Source organism: Micrasema longulum, unplaced genomic scaffold (genome assembly GCF_059751315.1).
Source record: "Micrasema longulum isolate JH-2025_06_02 unplaced genomic scaffold, ASM5975131v1 h1tg000284l, whole genome shotgun sequence".
In the NCBI taxonomy this organism is placed as follows: Eukaryota; Metazoa; Arthropoda; class Insecta; order Trichoptera; family Brachycentridae; genus Micrasema; species Micrasema longulum.
The window spans coordinates 326,662-349,387 of record NW_028277488.1 but is presented as its reverse complement, the minus strand read 5'-3'; the positions used below and the strand labels follow the sequence as shown (position 1 = coordinate 349,387).

At 33.2% G+C, this 22,726-nt stretch overlaps 2 protein-coding genes across 2 annotated transcripts; both read right to left on the bottom strand.

Moving 5' to 3' along the window:
• Positions 1-4: 4 nt before the first annotated feature.
• Positions 5-4,304, bottom strand: LOC148282843 (ribitol 5-phosphate transferase FKRP). The gene is made up of 4 exons (XM_088224439.1): positions 3,406-4,304; positions 3,069-3,254; positions 2,340-2,512; positions 5-1,334 (listed from the first exon to the last, which is right to left on the bottom strand). Exons 1-4 carry the CDS (start codon positions 4,147-4,149, stop codon positions 899-901), a joined length of 1,539 nt encoding a protein of 512 aa, XP_088080565.1. The 5' UTR covers positions 4,150-4,304; the 3' UTR covers positions 5-898.
• A 1,194-nt stretch (positions 4,305-5,498) lies between these two features.
• On the bottom strand, positions 5,499-21,467 carry LOC148282842 (dynein axonemal intermediate chain 1). The gene is made up of 15 exons (XM_088224442.1): positions 21,438-21,467; positions 19,984-20,109; positions 18,723-18,924; positions 18,301-18,411; positions 17,782-17,990; positions 17,353-17,487; positions 17,131-17,263; positions 16,879-17,046; positions 15,947-16,090; positions 15,754-15,863; positions 13,790-13,952; positions 11,943-12,171; positions 10,119-10,218; positions 8,564-8,697; positions 5,499-5,679 (listed from the first exon to the last, which is right to left on the bottom strand). Exons 1-15 carry the CDS (start codon positions 21,465-21,467, stop codon positions 5,499-5,501), a joined length of 2,175 nt encoding a protein of 724 aa, XP_088080568.1.
• Positions 21,468-22,726: the final 1,259 nt, after the last annotated feature.

The window sequence follows — 22,726 nt, the reverse complement described above, 5'->3', positions numbered from 1 at the left end:
AACATTTTTTTTGGCAAATTTATAAAAAATCCTGGTCATGGTTTTACAATGATGCATACGGCTCAGAATTGGTACACCGATTGGGACATATCTTGATCAATTTTGTTACTTCGAGGGAAGGTTATCAATCTTACGCTTCAGGTGCCAGTCCTGTCGTAGTAGGTGCCTGTCCAGGGACTATAAAATATTAGGTCTAAACACAGTTTATTCAATAAATATTTAATGTCAACCATGGAAGGAACAAAGCCCCACGACCACTCTTACATGGTAGGCAAACGTGCTGGCCATTGAACCACGAGGCTGATAAAACAGCAATATGTTTCATCATCGCACCTAATGGTGCATAGGGCACTACATTATAACACCAATTGCAGCGTATCTTGTTCATTTTTGTTACATGAAGGTAAGATGATCAGTCGTACGCTTCAGATACCAGACCAGGGACTATGAAATATTCTAGTGTAAAAACATCTTTAAATCGAACCCGAGACCTCTTGCATGGTATGCAAACATGTTGACCATTAATTACACCACAAGGCCGATAATATGTTTAGATAAGTTTATTTTTACTTCTTAACACGGGAACAGTAGTGTACCGAAACCAGTCAGCTTATTCATTTCAATTGAGTGATTATACTCAATTTTTGCCTGTGTCCGAGCGGATGAAGAATACAACTCTGTGTGAAGTAGAGCCAGAATTCTAGACGAGTGTTTTTGACTCGACGGATGCTCTCAGGTAAAAATAGTGCAGTGGTTGACGCGTTCGCTTACTGTGTTCAAGGTCCCGGGAAGGTTGACATGAAATATGAGTGTCCTATGCACCACCATTAGGGTTTGATGATAAGTATGCACAAAATGAATACATAGTTTAGTTGTTAAACTTTAAATAATGATTATATCAGTCAAATGAATTAATATTTGAAACGGAAAAATGTTTGTTTTTTGTGGTGAATTTGTCCGTGATACCTTTGTGAAACTTAAGTTCTAAGAAATCTTTAACATTGTTCGGACAAGGCATCTGTTTCCCGGCGAATTCTATGCTGGACATCGGGTGGAGGAAGTGATCTGGAAAGTCTTTCTGATACTTGACAAACCAGGTGTCTTTAGACATGGTTCCGTTCTTATGGCGGAATGGCAGGATGTCCACATGTAGGCGGTTGTGTCTACTGAAGAGGACACGGTAGTAATCTCCCTGGGTGGCCTTCTCCCACAGGAAGCCCTGGGGGTCCTGGGCCCCGCCGCGGTTGGAGGCACGCAGCAGCCACTGGACGTGAGACATATCCGACTCGTAGATGCCTATCTCGAGCTGCGAGGCCCAAGGAAGAATATCACCGCTTAAATAAAAAAAACTTGTTTCATAATTTGACAATAAAATCAATGATCAATATGAGTTATTTACCCTTGCGGCTATGATATTACAAGAGTCTATATAGAATACACGACTTCATACGTCTCTCATATTTTTAGAAATATTATGCTATAACGGGCCTACTAATATTTTTATAAATTATGGAAAATATGTTATTGAACAGTATAAAAATATGTCTCAGGGTCGTTGCATATGGTGCTGGGTTATGACCAAAAGAAATGAAAACATGGTATTAGAATTTGAAAGAAAAATATTAAGGAAGATATTTGGTGATGTCAATCAAAATGGAGTGTGGAGGAGACAGTTTTATCATGAATTAGAGGCACTGTATGGCGAACCCAACATTGCACAATTCATAAAAAAATAAGAAGATTATAATGGTTGGGCCATGTGCGAAGAATGAACGATAATCGTACCCCCAAATAAGATTCTCTATACCGCTCCGGAAGGTAGATGAAGAAAAACTATGCCAAAGTTAAGATAGCTGGATGATGAAGAAAATGTCATGAAAGCAATTGGCCTGAGGAAATGGAGAAGAGCCGCAGGGTGCAGGGGGGAATAAAGGGAGATTCTGGAGGAGGCCAGAGCCCACAACAGGCTGAAGAGCAGCTGATGATGATGCTGATAAACATATGTTAAATTTTTGTTTTTAAATATCTGTATTTCAAAATATCTTCTCTTTTACATTTCTTATTGGGTGTACTTGTAAGTCTTTCATGATTTAAACAATCACTAGGATAGACCAGATCTTGTCTTGAGGTAGTAAAAATAATTTATTATTTTGTCAAAGGTTAAATTTTCTTTAGTTGTATTTTATTTCAATCGTACCTGTACATATTATAAAGAAATGTATTTACCACTGTTAAAGGGACCGAATAACTCTATAAATAAATAATAACATATCCAGGTTATTTTATAATATTTGAATCCTAGCGTACATGTTTTGCTTTCATAAGCTGATAAATCTCACCGAGTGACAGCTCCGAGGAGCGTGTTCCCTTCGAGCCAGCAACGGGCGCCGGCGGCCTGCAGGGTGGCGAGGGCGTGACGCAGCGTGCGGCGCAGGTGTGCCAGGCAGCACGGGGGCGTCCAGCGCCCGATGCTCCGGTACGAGGGTTGGCCAACCACGGGAGGGAAGCAGCGCTGGAGAAAAAAACTATACATTTTAACGTGTAAGTGTCATGTATTCCATAACACACAAATAAAAATGTGACATGGTGACAATAAGAAATAAGCAAGCGACAGTATGGTGCATGAGATTTGCTATAGAATTAATCAAATTTAGTTACTACCAGTACTGAGCTGTTTGTGTGGCACTCTCCGATTCTGTGTTTACATTCTTTAGCCAAAAAAATTACTTGTGATATAGACATTTATGCTTTTTTGGTTCCTGCACATTTTTTAAATGATTATGTACTATGTTTGTACTTACCTGTGTTATTTATGCAAATGCCCCTTGGGCGTATTGGAAAATCAAAAAATAAAAACTAACAATTTGCTTTACTACAACGATCAAAACAGAAACAAATAAGAAAATAAGATCCTATAAAGGTTACGTTTTGTTTAATGGTGAACAAAATCGAGTTGTTGATAAGAAAAAAAAATGCTGATATTAATAAGAATCCGGATATCCGTAATAGCTGAAAAAACAACTTGTGTTTTCTATTTAGCAACTGAGCAGTTCATTAATCGCAATTACTTCCGAGTCTCTTGTACAGCCGTGCCACTCGATGCTTCCACTCTCCCGAGTCACCTTCTTGATCCCCACAGCCTGGTACATGGCGGCTCTCTTGTTGGTCTCCGCTACCTTCATATTCTGTTTAGCCGGTTGTGACCTGAACAGCGGTCTTCCATCCGTAAAGGATAAGTCTGGCAAAGTGGTCACCTGAAAATAAACACCTCTGATTAATAATAATAACGAAAAGGGGAAGCAAAATGCTTCCCTTTTTTGTGGCTTTTTTCATCCCCCTTCTGGAGTGTTCCGGCCAGTATCGACATTTATAAATAAGAATGATAGTAATATCATTTTTACAAACCTTTAATTCTTTTGCCACCGTTTGAAGATAGAAAGCTTCCGGGAACGGCATCATGAATGGAAAGGGGAGAATTTTTAATAAGTCCGTTGGAACCAAGAGGGCATGCTTGCCCTGCATCGCGTCACACGCACTCCTATCCTTTTCCATCTCGTATTTTAGGGACCATTCTCTTAAATTTAAATCCACCTTCTGGCAAATCAGCGACCTGGTACTCGAGAAAGGAACCGCAACATTAACTTTATTTTTCATGATGTGAGTCAACATGTTCTGTATACCATGACGAGACGTGATGCGCATGGAATCAGGAATGAACAAAACATATTTGCTCTTAATAAATGTCAGGGGATTAGATTCAGTAGCCGACAGCATGAGATTCGCTTCCAAATTTACGGTTTTGACGTTTCGGAGCGTTCTGTTCGGCACCGTAAACTCGAAAGGTGGGTACGGAGGGCTATCGGAGACTATGACGATAGGCATGTTCGGCAGTAGCTGCATGATTGATTGCAGCGTCGGAGCGACGTCATTCTCGAAGTTTTCAAACTGCCTGATTACGATGGTGATCATTTTGGTTATATGTTTGTTCGGCGGCTTTATAGCGCGCGTGAAGACCGGATCCTTCATCGGTAATGTGACCGTCTTTACATTCCAGATAGATATAAGGGTCCATAGTAAAAATACAATTGCTATCTGCGAAGCACCGAACAGCAGTAAATAACGCTGAAATTTGCACGGAGTCAGCCGCATAGTTACGCGTATCTACTTGCGGTACCATTGGATTAATTTTAGGTTTGTTTTATAATAATTAATGAAAGATTTGAATACATCACGATTGACAACTTCATAACAAATGAATTCTGTATAAATTGAAAATGACAGCGGTATATGACAGCTTACTACTCGTCTCGTGTTGCCCGCCCCAATAATATTTCTCCCCATCCCCGACGGTAAGGGTTGGAATATTTAGTGTTGGAGTTGAAATAATAAGTTTCGTTCACGTTCACCTAAATAGTGTTTAGGAATGAATTATAAATTGAAAATAGTGTGCGAATGTGAAAATTCACTAAACAAATATTAATTGAATGTAGATTTTTCGTAAATGAAAATAACGTCTTATTATAAAACACGCTATTAAATGCATAAATTACAATACCCTTAAATTTCGTCGTCAAATTTTTTTAAAGAAACATAAATTTCTATAAACTGATTTCTGGAAGAATATATAATCCAAATATACTGAAAGAAATCAGTTTGAATGTTTCCAATAATTATACTGCCGGTTATGCCTGTTGGAAGGGCTATCTCTGTGTTGAACAATATTACTTTGGATATTGACATTTTTCACGTCTCTGAGGGAGTTTTTCGATACAAGATTCTCTTACTTTTTAAACATATTATTCTCTGGATATTATGTATACTTATGTGTTATTTTTATATATACCTAATTTTATCTTATTATTTTTATTATTTCTATATAAAACATTTATGTTTGTAATTGAAAATTCTTGATGGAAGTTCATTGTAATTTATTATATATATAAAACACGAGTGATACTTTAATCCCAAATTTGTGGATTAAAGTATCACTCGTGTTTTATTTATATAATATATTTCTATATGTATGAATTAAGATATTCCATTTTGTAATGTACATATATATGAATAAATAAAATTGAATTGAAATACTAAGGCGAGATCTCATGAACTGTTTTACACACCCAGAAACCGTACAAATGAAAGTCAGAATTTACCGATTAATTGGGCAACTCGCTTGCTGAATAGATCTTTTGCAGATAATATGGATCTATTTTTCTGCAGATTTACAGTCTGCATTGCGTAATGGGTTAAACAGCTCGTAAAGTAATGCAGATTACAATTTGTAAAATAAAAAAATATATATTATCCATAAAATTTCTCCAAATGATCATGATGAGTATTAAAATGTATTTGATTTTTTTTAGATAATTTCTTTGTGAGGTTTTATTAACGAAACCCGTGTTTGTGTAAATAAGTAATAAAGAAGAACGCATTTAATATTGCTTTATTTTTACAAGTGGTTGGCAATATAAATGATATATTAAGTAATAATAGTGCATTTAATCTTCTTCTATCTTCTCATCCACTACTTCCGGCTCTTCTGGTGGCTCTCTTACAAGACTGAGGAGTTTGGCAAGTTTCATTTCTTGGAGAGTTCGCTGGTCCAGATTTTGCTGTTTCTTGGGAGGCTTGCACATAACACGGAGATTTGGAGACAGCTTCACTAAGTGAATTGTGCCCCTGTAAATACAAATGAAAAAGAAAACGTAAACGGCACGTAGTAAATGACAATAATTGTTCTTACGAAATATATCAATTAAAAGATTAATCAAATGATCAACCCGTCTAGGTTCAATAATATAACGAGCCTCACTCATAAACTTGGTATAAAGAATACGGATGGGGAAAGTATCCTTATTTTAGTGGTAGAATAAGGATGGTATTCCCACCATTATTCTACCGATACGCCTAAGTACTACTACTACTACTACTACTACTACTACTACTACTACGTTTCACTTTCATACATAAGTGTTGGGACTAAAACTCCGTTATGCACTGTCAGTTTAGCTTCGATCGACATATTTTTGTTACTAATCACTGTGCTTAGTGCGTCATTCATTTTGTTGCCCGCATTCACTCTCCTTTCAACATCTTTTTCTACTCTTCCATCTCTTGAAAACATGCTTCCCAGATACACAAATTCTTCTACTTGTTCAAGACATTTGTTGTTCACATTTATTATGCCGTCAGTAACCTCACCTCCCCTTTCAAATACCATCACTTTTGACTTACTTTCGTTCATCGCCAATTAGGCGTATTTTTATGCCAGGTTTATAAGTAAGACCCATCGTTTGTATCAAACGTCTGTGTCCAGGCGGATATAGAATACAATACAAATCCTCGTAGCGCAGTGGTTGACATTTTCGTCTACCAAGGACATGCGCCGTTGCTTTGTTGAGATAGCCAACCGTGAAACTGGCATCGCGGATTCCCGCTAGAAAGTTGCAAGAAAATCCAATAAAGAGTTTTTCTCCATTGATCTTAGTATTCCTTCCATATATTATATATCCCGCCTGATGTCAAGTTCTTTATATAGGTGTTATTTGTATAGGTGTTTTTTCAGTGAAATATTTAATAGTACTAGAACTGGTGTCTGAAACGTGTGACTGGTCATTTTATTTTCCTTTAACAGATGATCGAGAAACGCAGCATTTAGTTAAACAATGCAGTGGCCTATGCACCATCAGGTGCGGATTTATGATGATGATTAATTGATCAACATACCACGTTTTATCAATTGAAATACAACACATTTATCACCAAAATAATGGGTTTCGTGGTGGATTTATCAAATTTAATAAAATGAATTGATTCAATAAAAACACGCAGAACCAGCCTGCCAATGGTAATATCAGCAGTAAGAGCAATGTCTTTTTTTAACCCGTTTTCGAATATCGACATCTTTCATGTTACTGAAGGAAAGTTCAAAGAGAGGATAGCTTCCTTTAACATACTCGAATTATTTACTTGGTATTTTCATTTCACCATTTTAATTTTTTTTTCTTCATATTATGTATGCCTTGAAGTATATATATTTTTTATAATATACCTACATAAACGTATTATACCTACACAAATATCATACCGTAAAATATAAGAAAAATATTATTTTAAATGGCATGTCTCTACATTTATGTTTTAACCGTTTTTATAATATTATACAGGGTGTTCTTTAAACCTTGTCACATCCGAAACCACAATGATCAGTATGGGCAAGAAGACATATTGGCATATTTAAATATACAATTAGAACAAAGATTAAAAAAAAAAAAAAATATAAAAAAACAAATGGTTGCTAACTTCTGCAGGGAAGAAGTGAGGGGAGCGCGGCGCAGTATTAGATTCCCCCTCCTCCTCGTTTCTCCCCTGCAGAAGTACGCAACCATTTGCTTTTTTTAATATTTTTTTTTTTTAAATATTTGTTCTAAGAAAAATATTTTAATGCGCCAATATGTCTTCTTGCTCATACTGATCATCGTGGTTTCGGATGTGACATGGTTTAATGAACACCCTGTATATATTTTTTTATCATCACTAAACTAAGGTGCGGTGTATAGTGGGTTTTGCATTTAGCTTTAATTGGTGTCCTAGCAAAGAGACGGGTACGTCTCGAAACCGGTAGACATAAAAAAGCCGGTAATGGCCTTATATACAAATATTTAATAACATTAAGTAAAATGTTTGACCACAAAGTTAATGCTTTAAATATTAACATATTTTGTGTTGATTTGCGTTTTGCAAATCTACTAATGATGCTATTTTTTAAGATAATAAATTTATTGCTCTTAAAAAGGTGAGTAGAAGACTAATCTACCAGTTTTATGTCAGTTATCACGATGCTCTTGTGACACAAGACTTCTTGACATTATATATACCTCAATAAATACCTCAATTCTATAGTCCTTAAAATATAGCTTGTTTATAATGACAGCTGTCAAACTAATTTCATTGGTGATGGGAAATAACTGATCACTGATCAAATCGATTTTATCAGTTTTTTCATGCAATCATGAATTTCTGTTTCCGAAAATTGATATAAAAACGCAAAAACAAGCCTATTATAGTGTGTTTAACACAATTATTCACAAAAAAGACATTTATACTTTTTTCATGAACAACATCAAATGAATTAATTTTTTATTCGATCAATTTACATTGATCAATTAGTCCCGTTTCTAACGTTTTTGCAAAATGATGTAACCTTGTAAGAACGTCGTTAATAATTAGTTTTTTTTTTAGTTTTAAAGCCGATTTTATATATTAATGTTGATTTATGTTTCAAGCATTGTATTAAAAAAATAAATTAACACGCCAGATACAAATGATTTTTCGTGTGTCAATATAAATAACTTCTTTGACGTTACTACAAAGTTATGTCGTCACGTTTTCTGACAACTGTCATTCTAATCATGTTAAATTTTAAGGACTATAGTGATATATTTATGCACCACTTTGATCTATTAGGTGTCCTATTTGAAAGGTTAAAAGGTAGGCATATGTGTAAATCAAGTATCTTAAAATATCTTTTTTTTTTCCTCAAATAAGAGAAAAAAGCCCTTACTTGGAGTCGCCACATAGAAGAATAGGAAGGTGATAATTGAAGTCGATCCTTGTGAGCTTTTTCATTTTTTTAGAAACAATGTTTTGAATGCAAATCGGTTTATATTTATTTACATTGAGGTCGAACACGTAAACCTGCAACAAAAAAAACTTATGTACTAAAAAGGTTTTCACAGATATGTTATTTCTGCTACCAAAAGAAAAGAAAAATCTACGAAGAATGATCAGGTTCAGTGCTACAGGAAATTGGATATAAAAATATTTCTTACACGCGGTAAAAATTAGAGCTTTTAATTGTACGGCAAAGTTTCACAGAAATGTCTAAAAAACTTTGAACTGCGTCACAAGTTCACTCGGAGAAACCAACGATAGTGTTGTGATAGATTTTCAGTTTCCGGGAAGCCACTCATCAATCAGCAGAACTCTCCGACGAGACTTGTGACGTCACGTGCGGAGTAATTTCAAAATTCATCACCATCATCATCATCACTCAGCCATTCCTGTCCACAGCTGAATATAAGACTCCCGCACATTCCTTCTTACGTCGCTGTCCTGGGCCTTTTGCAACCAGCCACGAACAATTCTATCTATATCATCTGACCATTGTGTGGGGGGGGGGGGTCTCCCTCTACTTCGTTTGCCTTTACGAGGTCCCCACTCAACTATCCTTTAAGTCCATCTTTAGCCTTTTAATCTGGCAACATGTCCCGCAAATAACTATTTTCTTAGCCAAACTTTCGACTACGTCCGTTACTACCGATATTTTCTGTATCTCGGTTTTTCTTATACGGTCAGAGAGTTTTATATGTAGCACGGCTCTTTCAATTTTTCTCTGCGCTACTTGAAGCTTTCTTACAGCCAATTTGGCGAGTGTAAGATTTAAAAAACTCACCGCTCGCTACTGTAAGTGCATGATTATGCAAGATGATGATAAAATTATTATATTAGTTTGCAATTGAAAAAAACTGAGTGAAAAATCCAGAATAAAGTGTAGCTAGCTGGAAAACGAATATGTATTGAAACAAGAAACTACCCCGACATTATTATTTACTGTATACTGCAATGAAAAAAATGAAGTAAAACATAATATAAATATTTTATAGAGAGGCAAAACATTTTTGAGAAGGGAATACGGGGAGTGAAATCCATCCTTGTCTACAAACATTTTGATATAATCTAAATAATTGTAGCGTCCATGCATTATTTGTTAGTGTATAGACAGTAATGTGTAGGTGTATTATCCAGTTTAAGTTGCAAGCGGCGCGTTGCGAGGCAGCCGGCTCTATTCATTTGGGTTTTGCCTTCCTAGTCGGTCACACGTCATCGCTATTTTAATTGTATTGAACTCTACAGTAAATTGTTTTACGAAGTATAAGAGTTTTCAAAATTAATCTTTAAATTATTTATCGAACCAATCAATTGTGAAAAAAAAATAGTAATATGTATTTTTTTATTTTTTTAATATTTTCAATATTGAAATATTTTTTAGGTAAAGAATATTATATGTAAGTTCTTTTATTGCAATTTTCTCCGTATGTAAATCGGAAACGACTTACTTTTCCATCCGAAGTGCACGCAGCAAAAACAGTGCTCGAGTAAGGGGCCCATTTTACGTCGCCTACACTTGATCCGAGATCAAACATGAAAAGTGGCTCCCTGAAAAGTGGAAAAATTGAGTAAGGTTAGATAATGTGGATTAATCTCATTCAACTTTAATAAAAAACGGGAGTATTACTTATATATAATATGTGACGAACTCACGTTTTTTCATTTAAGTTACATAATAAACTACCACCAATATCTCACATAGTTACATTATGAACTATGACCAATATCTCACATAATTACATTATGAACTATGACTAACATCTCACATAGTTTTTCACATTTCTCTTCAAACTGGAAAATTTCCTGAGTTATGGAAAATAAGCCACTTAACACCTATATTTAAATCTGGTGATAAGTGTTGTGTATTAAATTAAAGACCCATTTTTATATTATCTCCCATTCCCAAACTATTTGAAAGTATAGTATAAGATAAAATCGTTGTAAATTTTAAGCATATATACTCCTGCCCAACATGGATTTATGTTAGGACGATCAAAAATAAAATAGATAGCCCCGAACTGTTAACTTTAATAAACTTTCGTATGCCTATATGGCCAACAAGACTTAATTTTTTGTTTTACAGTCATCATCATAGTACTAACTATTTATTGAATTCACCAATTATTCGCATGCAGCGACTTGCAAATCAATACAGTGATGATTTAGATTTATTTTATACCACCTTGCTGATGATCAAGTTCTGTGTTTTGAAAAAGAATTAACAATCAAAAATTTAAATAATGATTAGTCCATCACCTTTGTTTAAACTCTTCCCTCTCGTGTGTATAATTAATTTTTAAATTTATTATTTTTTAGTATTAATGTTTATATAATCCATGAAGTAAATTTTTAACTTTCCCTTTGAAGCACTTTCTTTTTGTTTTTTTCATATAGGTAAATATTTGTATTTGTTACAGATATATTTTTTAATATATAAATACTGTTTACCATTGCATACTTTTCACGTTGTTTTTGTTCTTTTTTTAATATTATGCTATTTTTTGTTGTATTTTTTTTCACTGGTTTTATTGTAATTATGTAAAAGGTTCGTGGAACCGTAAATAAATATATAAAATTAAAAAAAATAAAAATAGTTACCATATGAACTACGACTAACATCTGACAAACTACTTTTAATTACTTATATTATATATGTAAATAAAATCAATATATTGCTGCTCTTACTATAATGTGTCATTAATTTTGAAGATGTTTTTTAAATTGACCTAAATTTATTGTCTTATATTTCACTTAAAGATTCTTCTCATCGTTTCTTTGAATCCCTTAAAATAAATATGTGTATATTTATGCTTTTCCTTTTTTTTAAAAATTTTATTTTATTTTTACATCTGAGCATGTTTTTCATTCTTTATTTCAATTATTAATTTTTAATTACTCTTACAATTTTTTTCATCTTTAACATTATTTCCATTTGTAAATACTCACTACAAACCACAAACTTTAAAATATCTTTTTTTCACTTAAATTTTAATTTTTAAACAACTTTCATTTATATTTTTCTTTTTCCTTCTCTTTTTTATACTTTCATAATTAACCTTACATATAGCTTTATAATATGGAAACTTTACTGGTCCATTAGAATTAAGTCTAATTGTGTAAAATATTAAACTTTGTAACTGTACTGTATGTTTCCTGAATAAAAGAAAAAAAAAAGAAAAAAAATAAAAATATTTACATTATAAACTATGACAAATATTTCACATTGTCAAATATGACCAAATAGACAAACATTGATCTATAATATATCTCACTCTCGGCCGTCCTCCCAGATCTTGATCCGCCAGTCCCCGGAGCAGGTGGCGAAGATCTTCCCGTCGTAAGAGTTGTAGTGGATGGCGTGCACCGGCATGGTGTGGGCGCGCATCACGCCCAGGAAGGCGCGCGAGTACGCGCGGCTGCAGCGCAGGACCAGCCCCTCCTCCGTGCCCACCAGGTACACCTCGGGGTGCAGCGGGTGCGACGTCAGGCACGTGCCGCAACCTGCCGAAGAACAATGAGGAAGTTCAGTGACATCCGAAATAGCATTTTTTAACAATTAAAATTGACTGATACCAAAAAAGATATGAACAAAATTAATGAATGTACACTGAGGTAAATTTCAAATAACAAAAGTGAATAATGTTATTTCAAATTCAGAAGAAAATAATTCGGGAGTGCCCCAAGGCTCAGTGCTAAGGCCTATATTGTTTCGTCATCGTCATCACGTCCTTTTCCGCACCCAGTGGTGCATAGAGTACTGCATTTTAAAATCAAATGTAGCGTATTTTGATTATCTGTTACACAAAGAAAAGGTGATCAGCCATACACTTTAAGTGCCATTCCAGGAACAATGAAATATTGCAGTTTAACCAATATTTAAAATTAATATTTCCCCGCCAGGAATTGAAACCAGGACCTCGAAAATGATAGGTAAACGCGCTAACCATTACACAACGCGGCGTAATATTTCTACTACTACTACTATTTCCCCGTAGGTATAGGCAGAGAGAATGAACCGCCACACCTGTCTATCCTGGCATATATTCCTAGCTTCTTCCACATTCACACATCGTGTCATGCATGCCCTTCGAATCTTTCTGCTTTTGACATAACCAGACTAAAGATTTTGGTTTATCTGATCATGCCACATCTTCCTTGGTCGTCCTCGTCTCGCGTTACCGTTCATTTTCGCCATACATATTTGTTTTACCATTATTTCTACATGACCAAACCATCTCAGAGACCCTCTCTTACTTTTATCAATTATACTTGACTCAGATTTACACTCTCGCCTGATTTCATCATTTATAACCCTGTTATACATTGATTTCTCACACATTCGTCTAAGATATCGCATTTCAACCGCGTTCACTAGTCTTTCATTCTTCCTCTGCCAGTTCCATGTCTCCCTTCTATACATAAGTATTGGGACTAAAACTCCGTTTTAAAAATTACTGCGCTTAGTGCTCCGTTCATTATGTTGCCCGCATTCACCCTCCTTTCAACATCTTTTTCTACTCTTCCACCTCTTGAAAACATGCTTCCCAGATACACAAATTCTTCTACTTGTTCAAGACATTTGTTATTTACTTTTATTATGCAGTCTTACCTTACTTGCCCGTTAGAATACCATCACTTTTGACTTACTTTCGTTCATCACCAATTCGCTCTCCAGGCACATACTAGAGACTATTTTTTGGATATCCTCGTTGCTGCTTGCTAACAGAACTGCATCATCTATTTTTAGATTAAATTATTTATTTTCGCTCTAATACCTATACGTTCTATCTCTTTCATACAGCTGTCCATCTATAGATTAAACAACCATGGTGACATTACATATCCCTGTTTCATGCCTTTTGATATCGCAAACCAAGGTGTAAATCCCCCATTAACTGGTTATATTGTTTATCATATATGACATCGGTGAATCTAAAGAGGTTTTAGGTGCTTCATGTAAAAAAAAATCATTTTACACTGCTATTGATGCACTAATACAGTGCCTAATGCACCACTAAGGGCGGGTAAGGGATTAATTAATAAAAACGATTATATCAAGTTATTGTTGAATGTAATATTACAAACAACGAATTAAAAAAGTTCCATTTAGGTATCCGACCTCTTATAGATTTGATGCTAGATCCGGGTCCTGGTAATTGCAAAAGAATAGCTGTTGCCGCTAAAAGTTCCCCCGGAAGAACAGTCCAGAATGTTACTCTTCCGTCTCCAGACACAGACCAGAAGCAGCACTCTCCATCAGCCAAGTCGGGACCCCAGCGAACCTGATGGATGAAACAACCTTCAATGGCAGTAGGAAAGAACATTAATGTGATTTGTGCTATTTAGTAGATTACGAAAATTATGAGGGGGATATGCTGAACTTTCCAGCCATCTAACTGTGATAAGAAAAAAAAAACAGAATCGAAACTTTGGTTGAAAAATAATCAAAAGTTAAGTGAACAATAAGATATGTGAAACGCATCAGCACAATCGCGGCGGTCGAACGTTGAAAGACCTCTTGATCAAAACCGTATTTATTTTATTTTATTTTTCTCATAAAAACAAAACATATTATAGAATTTATGCAACGGTTTTAATATGTCGGTATAAATATATATAAAACCAGCGGACCTGACAGACGTTGTTCTGCCCGAACGTTGGCTTGCCTGATATTTATTACCTTGAAAAAATACTTTTGATTGATAAGTAGGTACCAAGGTACTTGTTTATGGTTAAATTCTAAAACAAAAAATAATTCATTTTCAAATATAGAATTGATTTTGCGAATGTCAAACTCGGCTCTTTTCACCAACAGGGGTGCACTTTATTCATGAATACGATTTTCAAAAATGTATTAATGTCAGTTAATATTATTTTAGTATTACCAAAAATACAGTAAAAATAAATAAATGGGAAGAAATTATAAGGAATGTAAGGAAAGAATCTGATTGGGATCCATAAAAAGCGAATTTTGTTTTTAAACATTAAAAAACAAACTTTTTTTAAACACAAAAAAACAACATCCTTCCTATTTTTTGTAAATGCATTCTCGTCGAATGCAACCCTGGTAGGTCGATGAAAAAAAGATTTATGCTTATAACTTTTTTTTTACAAATTCGATTGGAAATTTTAATTTTTTAGAACACGCGCAGCGCAAAAATCAATATTTCGCTGAAAACCGCACTTAAATCGGTTGAGCCGTTTAGGAGAAGTTCAGCGACATCACACGTACAGAAGAATTATATGTATAAAGATGTGTCTCCATTACATCATGAGGATAAAACATTTAATTTTGTAAGTGAAAAATTTTGATAGAAGTTCATTGTAATTTATTATAGAAATAAAAGACGAGTGATACGTAATCCACAAATTAAGAATATTCAGTGACCGGTTTCATCGCTTTCGCGACATCTTCGAGACTGGTAGATGAAGAAGAAGATATCGCGAAAGCGATGAAACCGGTCATTGGATATTCCAAATTTGTGGATTAAAGTATTAACATATTATACACACATACATATATGATTGAGTATGTATAATATTTAAATATTTAGGATGATTCTTTTAAAACATCAATAATGAAGTTATTTGTTTACTAAAAATACTAATATATAGTTTAATATATAGTTACTGTTAATATGTATTTCATTTCATTGCTATGTAATTATCCTTATTGTTTTAATGCTCTGTTTACCTCTTAAGTATGTTGTAAAAAAAAACAAAAAAAAATTATTAAAAAAAAAATGTTAAACATAAAAAAAAATTGAATGGTATTCTTAAGAACCAGACTGATGACTGAATATAATATTAATAACGAACTGCATAAAGCAGGCAAAGTTTTTAAAATCGGAGAAGTTCAAAAAAAGCCTTACGAATAATAAGTAATAAAAAAGTTATACCAATAAATGGTTTTCGAAGACATCAGTTCAGTAAGGGATTGAGAATTACCCAATAAAGATATTGTTGATGGTAAAATACACAGACCAAAAAGACAAAAAGTGATAAAGCAAAGACCACAAATCACATTTGAATATAATTATGAGCCCACCGAGAGCAGGAATGATGTTTTACATTCCCACTTACCTCCCAAACGAGACTGCTGTGTTTTGACTCCACAGTATCACTTTTGTATTGGTGACTCTTATCATTGGCAAGTTGCGCATTGTATACACAGACATTCCCATCATAAAGCCCTGAAAATAAGAAAAAAGAAGCAGTCTTTAATACTCATTCTATTGTGGAGAAAACTAAAATGTAAACGTTGTTTTTAACCTACCTACGACAATCAGGTAGGGGAATTTTTTGTGAATATCGAGACAAATTACAGGAGAATCTGTGATCACAGCGTATTCCGGGAATGAAGGATTTTTTATTGTAAAAAGGCAGAGACATCCTTCCTTCTGGTTGTTGATAAAGTCCACTATGGAGAGAAAAAAACACAGTTGAAGGAAAACATATTGTTAAATGATTAATATTTATAACCTGCTGAAATACTCCAAACACAAATAAAGAAGAAAACAAATAATGAAATATTATGAAAAAAATAGACTATGATAATTACAAAATCAGTGGTATGGGTACCCTTAAAATTGCACTCACGTCTAAAAAAGTATCCATTCATTCATTTTTTTTTTATACAAATACATACATGTTACAAAAAAATACAATAATAACGTATCCTAAACTCTATGAGACCAAGAGCCCTGTGTTGAGTTGGGATACAACATAATGGAAAGTGGAAGCACGTACATAATTAAATTATAGCAACAAAATATAATTAAATATTATTACATAAACATACTTATATTTCGGGGGCATTTGGACAACACGCTCAAAAGTATACAAATCTACGCAATATCTCGCAGCAGTCTCCTGCAATAGTCTCTTCTCTAAGACAAAATCCAGACTTGTACACTTTTGTCTAATTTACAGTACCTTCATGAATTGGAACAATGTCTCAGATGGGAAAGTGGGAGGACAACGCAGCATCACTCAGACTACAGAGTATGACTACATATTAAATCCTTAGTTTTGTGGTTTCACAATTTTTCACCATAAGAACGTAGATCTGTTCTTAAGTTGAAATGAACCTTTCGAGATTATATAAAAAGAGATAAATAAAGAAAGACCGGGAAATACGACTAAATATGTATATTATATAATAAGGAGAAAATCCGGATTAAAGTGTTTGATACAAAATGTAGTTACGTGTTCCGTAGGCAACAGCAAAGAGATCATAGTAATGTGGATTCCAGGCGAGTGCAGTAACGGTGCTTGTGCGCATGCGCTCGTAGGAAAATCTCCAGAGAGGGAGCAATGAGCCATCACCTTCGCGAAATTCATCCGAGGGATCTTCCCAATAGCGGTAGTCTTGACCTAAGAGAAGAAATGACATAGAAAGAACGGAAAAACATGTTATTGTAATGGTTTGTTGCGTATCATCAAAACAATTGTTTTTACCTATTTCATCGTAGATATTTTGATTCACCAATCTTTCTAGTACTGTCCACCCTTCTTTTATTCTTTGTTGAATTTTTTCGTCTGCGATTTCCTTATCAGTTTTTTCTTTTAGCTGAGGAATTTTCTTTTTCGTCTGAGTAAAACAGAAAATTATTTTAATAAAATAAACAGTTGAATAAGGTTTCAGATAAGTTATGTAAATTAATGTACATTACAATATACCTTTTTAGGTTTTTCTCCATCCCTTTCATTTTCTTTTGAATTATAATCTTGGATATAGTAATCGTATATAATAGATTGTAAAGCGGTTGCAGAAAATGTGGCTCGCGGTGGAGGATAAGTTTGAGTCTCAACCGTCTGAAAACAAATTTGAAATCATCACGTCAAATTATTAGTTATCGAGGCGAATCGGTTGGTTGAGTCACATAGTGGATGCCTCTCGTGAGCCTAATTAAACGGTTGCTCGCTTGGATGGACGACGAGTGATCTAGCTTTGAGGTGACGTACAAGAGTTGATAGCTAACACAGAATATTAAAAGCTGTTTACCGGCGACGACAATTGACCAATAAAGGAGATGCCATTTTTCTAATCAAATAAAAACATTCACACTTGCGAAATTTTAACTGTTAGTTAATTTTGTAAATACTCACCCGGCTAGGGTAGCTGGTGGTGAGTGCTGCTCTTTCACAGAAATTAAATTGGTTGGCAAGTTTTCGGGTGCGTGGAAGGAAAACGACTTTCTCTTCTCCTTCTACTTCAGGTTCCTCTTCAGATGCTTCCGCTGCTGGTCCACCTCCCCCAGCATCTTCTTCATCTTTGCCCGCCTCCTCGTCTACTTGTTCTTCTTCTTCTTCAGTCTCTGTTAATTGGTATTAATTAGGGAGCATTTTGTAATCAATTAAAATTAATTTGAACTAGTGATGCGAAAGTTTTTTTTCCAGAATATTGCATTGTTGCAAATGAAAGCTTTTATTTAGAGATTATTTTTATTGGAAATACTCTTATCTCTGATTTATCTTTTAAATTTTGAAATCGAACATGACATTGTGTGTGAAAAACATAGCAGTAATTCAAAATTCATTGGACGCTATGTACTTACCTGAATATCTTTGCCAAATCCAAGTGATACTGGCGCTATAACTGAAGAAAAAACATTAGATTGCCCTGACCTGCTTTTTCTTCCTCAGCTGCTTGTTCTTCTTCCTCCTCCTCTTCTTCTTCGTCGGTTGATTTCTTGGCTTTGATTTTCTTTGGTCCGGAGTCATCTAAATTCACAGCACCTATTCAACAAAATAAGACAATCACAAACTGTGCTAAAATTAAGAATATTTTTTTGAAATGTTTTTTTTCATTCAAGTTCCGTCTTAAGTTTCAGAATTAATTTAAAACTGTTAACTTTTTGTATTATATTATTTGTAATCGAAACAATTTATCTGAAAATGGTGGTCAAGTTGTAGTTAAGTCGTGTTTCTATTGCCGATCATAATATCCCAAGTCTACAGTAATTCCATGACCAGAGTCAATAAATTTCAGTATTTTTTTTTATTTATTTAACTTAAAATTTAAAACTTGAATGGTTTGTTTTTCTCACCATAACCTGCCGCTATTTGAGCCTTGGCTTCCTCAGACTCCTTCTTAATGGCTGTTCCCTGGAGGTTGAACAGGCAATAGGTTCCCACTTCATCAGGAGCTTTGTATACAAATTCTCCCTGGGCAAAACTGTACTCTGCTTCCACAGTTGGTAGAAGTGGGTTTATGGTTGTCAGGGTGCGAGTTATCTCAACTTTCAGTTGCTGCCAAAATTAAAGGATTTTAGGGTTCAAAAATAGTTTTTTTTTTCAAAATATTTGTTTAAACAAATTTGAAAAATAGCTATGAAACTGTCATTTAAAAATGTTGAGGGCAACGAGAATTGTCTTTTCAAGTACACATTTAAAATAAAAATGCCAGATTAAAAGACTTGACCCAAGATTTAAAATCGAACTTTAGATTTCCAATTGTTCCAAGAAGCTAAACTTTTGGAAATAAGACAAATATATTGTTTTCAATGTTTGAAATATATATTTAAGAACCAAAATGTACGAGTATTTACAAGTAATTCAAATAGATCAAGTCAAAGAAGGAATTGTGTGCTAGATATACCACATTGTAAAACGAGGCCAGCGCAGAGACATGCATATTTTATGGGCCCAAAAATTTTAAATTCTTTTTTTATTGATAATATTTCATTGATTCCAAACTTTCCTTTTTTTAAAATACACGCACTATCCTGGATCTAAACTAAAGGTATTAACTCTTATTTTCTATGATATATTTTGTTGCCCTTTAATAAAATTTTTATGTTTGGAATTTATTTATGTTTTTTTTATATTTTTCATTTTTTTATTTAATTTCCTACTTTAAATTAAAAAGTGCCTTATAATCTTTTACAGAATATTTTCTTTTCTCTTTCTTATATTCCACAAAAATATTATACCTGTATTTATTATAGGAGCAAAAATTGAATAAAAATTTCTTGTATACCCACGAACAGGCTTTTGTAACTTTTTTTTATTTACTATTTTTACTGTTAATACGTAATTATCCTTTTTTTTTAATACTCTGTTTTACCTCTTATGTATATTGTTAAAAAATAATAATAAAAAAATAATAAAACAAAGAAGAAACTAGAATGGCAAAGGTTTTTTTTTGAGTAAATGATGGAATAATGATAAAAAAATGGCGATGGTAAATGGTAATGTGGGAGAAAAATATCAAAAAATGGCTTTAAATCTGGTCATGTCAAAAGTCAAAAACTTATCATCTAAAAAAGTAGTTTGTGGTAAACCAGCAGAAAAACAAAAAAATATTACCGCTTCAGTTAGCCTTTCTTGGTCGGGAGGTCTGATGAGGGGTTTGACCACTTTCTGAGCGTCAGGAGATTCCTCAGCGTCTCCTGCACCAGCATTCTTAGGGATTCCTTTCTTTAACTTGTTCTCCTGATTTCCAATACACGATGCCGAAATGCAGTAAGGTAAAATTATAATTTTTTTAAACAATATAAAGTTTACTAAAAAATATTTACACTAAAAGTCAAAATAGTGACAAAATAAAACGGTAAAGAGAATTATTAATAAATAGTTGGATGCTTTCAAGAATCATTTGTATTTTTTTCTCTATTAGGGCCTTTTAAATAATGTTATAATACCGGCCGAAATACAAGTTACACAATGTTTTCAAATTAAAATAAAAGAACATACATAAATGTATCTTAAAAACAATAAAACCAAAAAATACGATGAAAAAAATCATGTTAAATAATTCATGAAGACAGAATTTAGTTTTTGCTAAGAGCAATGTTTTAAAAATAATTAGCACTGTTTAAAACACAAAAAGTTTACTGTAGTGTATGTTATAGTGTATATTGAAGCGTAAACAATAAACGAATTAGGTTTTTTAAAATACACATATTTATTTAAAATAACGCAAAAAAATGTCTAAACAAAATTCAATTTAGTTATAAAAATGCATGCCAAAGAGTGATGTGAAAAGTGAAGTGAATAAAGTGAAATTTTATTAATTTTGAATGGTAAATGTTTGGAAAACACTGCGTAGAAAAATATTTTTAAAAATGCTGCGATAACACAGCCTGAAGGTTTAAAATACCGAATAAGATAAATTTTAAATTAAAAGATTATTATATGGAAATTTCTTAACTGTTAACGACATAACTTTTTTATTTGTAAAAAATAAAACGGTACAATATTTTATTTATTTCTATTTTTTAAAAATATTTACGATACAAACCTAAATATCTACGCATATTTATATAATTCTCTTTTTTTTTTCAAATGGACAATATCTTAATCTTACAACTAGATATATTTTGACAAATATGATACATTCCGAAATATAATACAAATACTATAATTTTAAAGGAAGTTTTCAACAAAGGGAAAAATGGAGTTTAAAAGAAATAAGGCTTTATAATTGTAATAATAATATTGTTTAATCCAATGGAAAATAGTGCGGAGCCAATCTTACTATATAACAGATAAAAATATTTATTTTAATTATTTAAGTAATTTAAATAAAAAAATAAAAATAACAATTACAAAAAATAAGTATAAACCAATGGTAAACGAAGAAAAAAACAAAGAAAAAATTTAGAAGAAAGAAATTTAATAAATGTTTTAAAAAGGTACGTTTGCTTAATTTAATAGTAAATTTTAGAAGCTGAATTTCTACATGTCATCCCCTTTTTATCTAAAATATTAATTGAGTATATTTCACAACAAACTACAATTAATGTTTATATTTAACTTACATCATCAAGTTCAGAGCAAGCTTCTGACATGTTATAATATTTAAATTATTCGACAAGGAATGATTTTTCTCGAAAAAGAAAACTTTAAATATGGACACTATTCGTCAAATTAAACGCAGAATTTATACGATATCATTTGATTATATGTTTAAATATATTGAATAACTTTTCTCACATTACGAGCAATGAAACTTGTTTAATGTAGTAATAATACAGTCACGTCCGTCTTAGCTCGCGGTTCTTCAAAACTAAACAATAAAGATATATACCTACCCTGAAAAGTTTGTCCAAGATAAGGGTTGTTTATCGGCTGGTAGAGGGAAGTAGAAGGGGAGGTTATTTGTGGAACTAATAAAGATTAGTAGAAGGGAAAATTAAAAAATAATCTCAAGTAAAAAAAGACGGGTCATGGAATCTGATCATTATCAAAAGCGAAAGTATATATTATGTTATACACAAATGATAGCTTAATATACCTTATATTATGACATCATTTGTACTCAGTTCAAATATGTTCTAGTTTTTTAAGGAACAAAATTATGATTAACGATGTTTTGACAGTAGATAGTAGGTTAGACGGCTAATTGTGAAACTGGCATCGTGGGTTCGATTCCCGCCAGCTGCAAGAAGAAAACGGAAGAAATATTTTTTTATAAATATTAGTCTGGGTGGTGTGGTGTATTTTCCATAGCTTCCTTCCATATCACATATTTCTAACCTGCTGACAAGCCTCTAAAATAAAGGCTTACCGGCTTATTCCTTAAAAATGAAACACTTCTAGTGAAATTTCTAGAAAACCCGGACATTTAAATAACTTTTATGTGAGCCAATTTTTGGTTTTTCAAGAAAACCTAAGTAACCTTGTTTTTTATTCGTTAAAAAAAGACTTTTTTACTTTATATTTTGCCTTTAACGTTGAAGTTGGCTACCTCTGTACTGTAGTGGCTAAACGCTTGACTCACACACGGAAGACTTCGGGTTTGATTCCCAGTGAGAACACAAGCATTAAAACGTAGTTTTTTCTGAAGCCTGGTGTTTTGTGCTGTAATTCTTCTTTTTGGCCTGTTGTGGTGTAAAAATAATTCCTTTAAAGAAACTAAAAGAAATTTTAAAAAAATGCGCTAATGCAAGTCAATATGTTTTAAAAAGTTTTTAAAAATATTTTTAGCAAAAACAAAATGTCATCGAATACACTTTCAACAAATACATATGTATGTCGATTACCATAAAACTGTTTGACGGAAATATTTTAAAAAAATACCTTAGTCGACTAAAAATTACTTACGCAT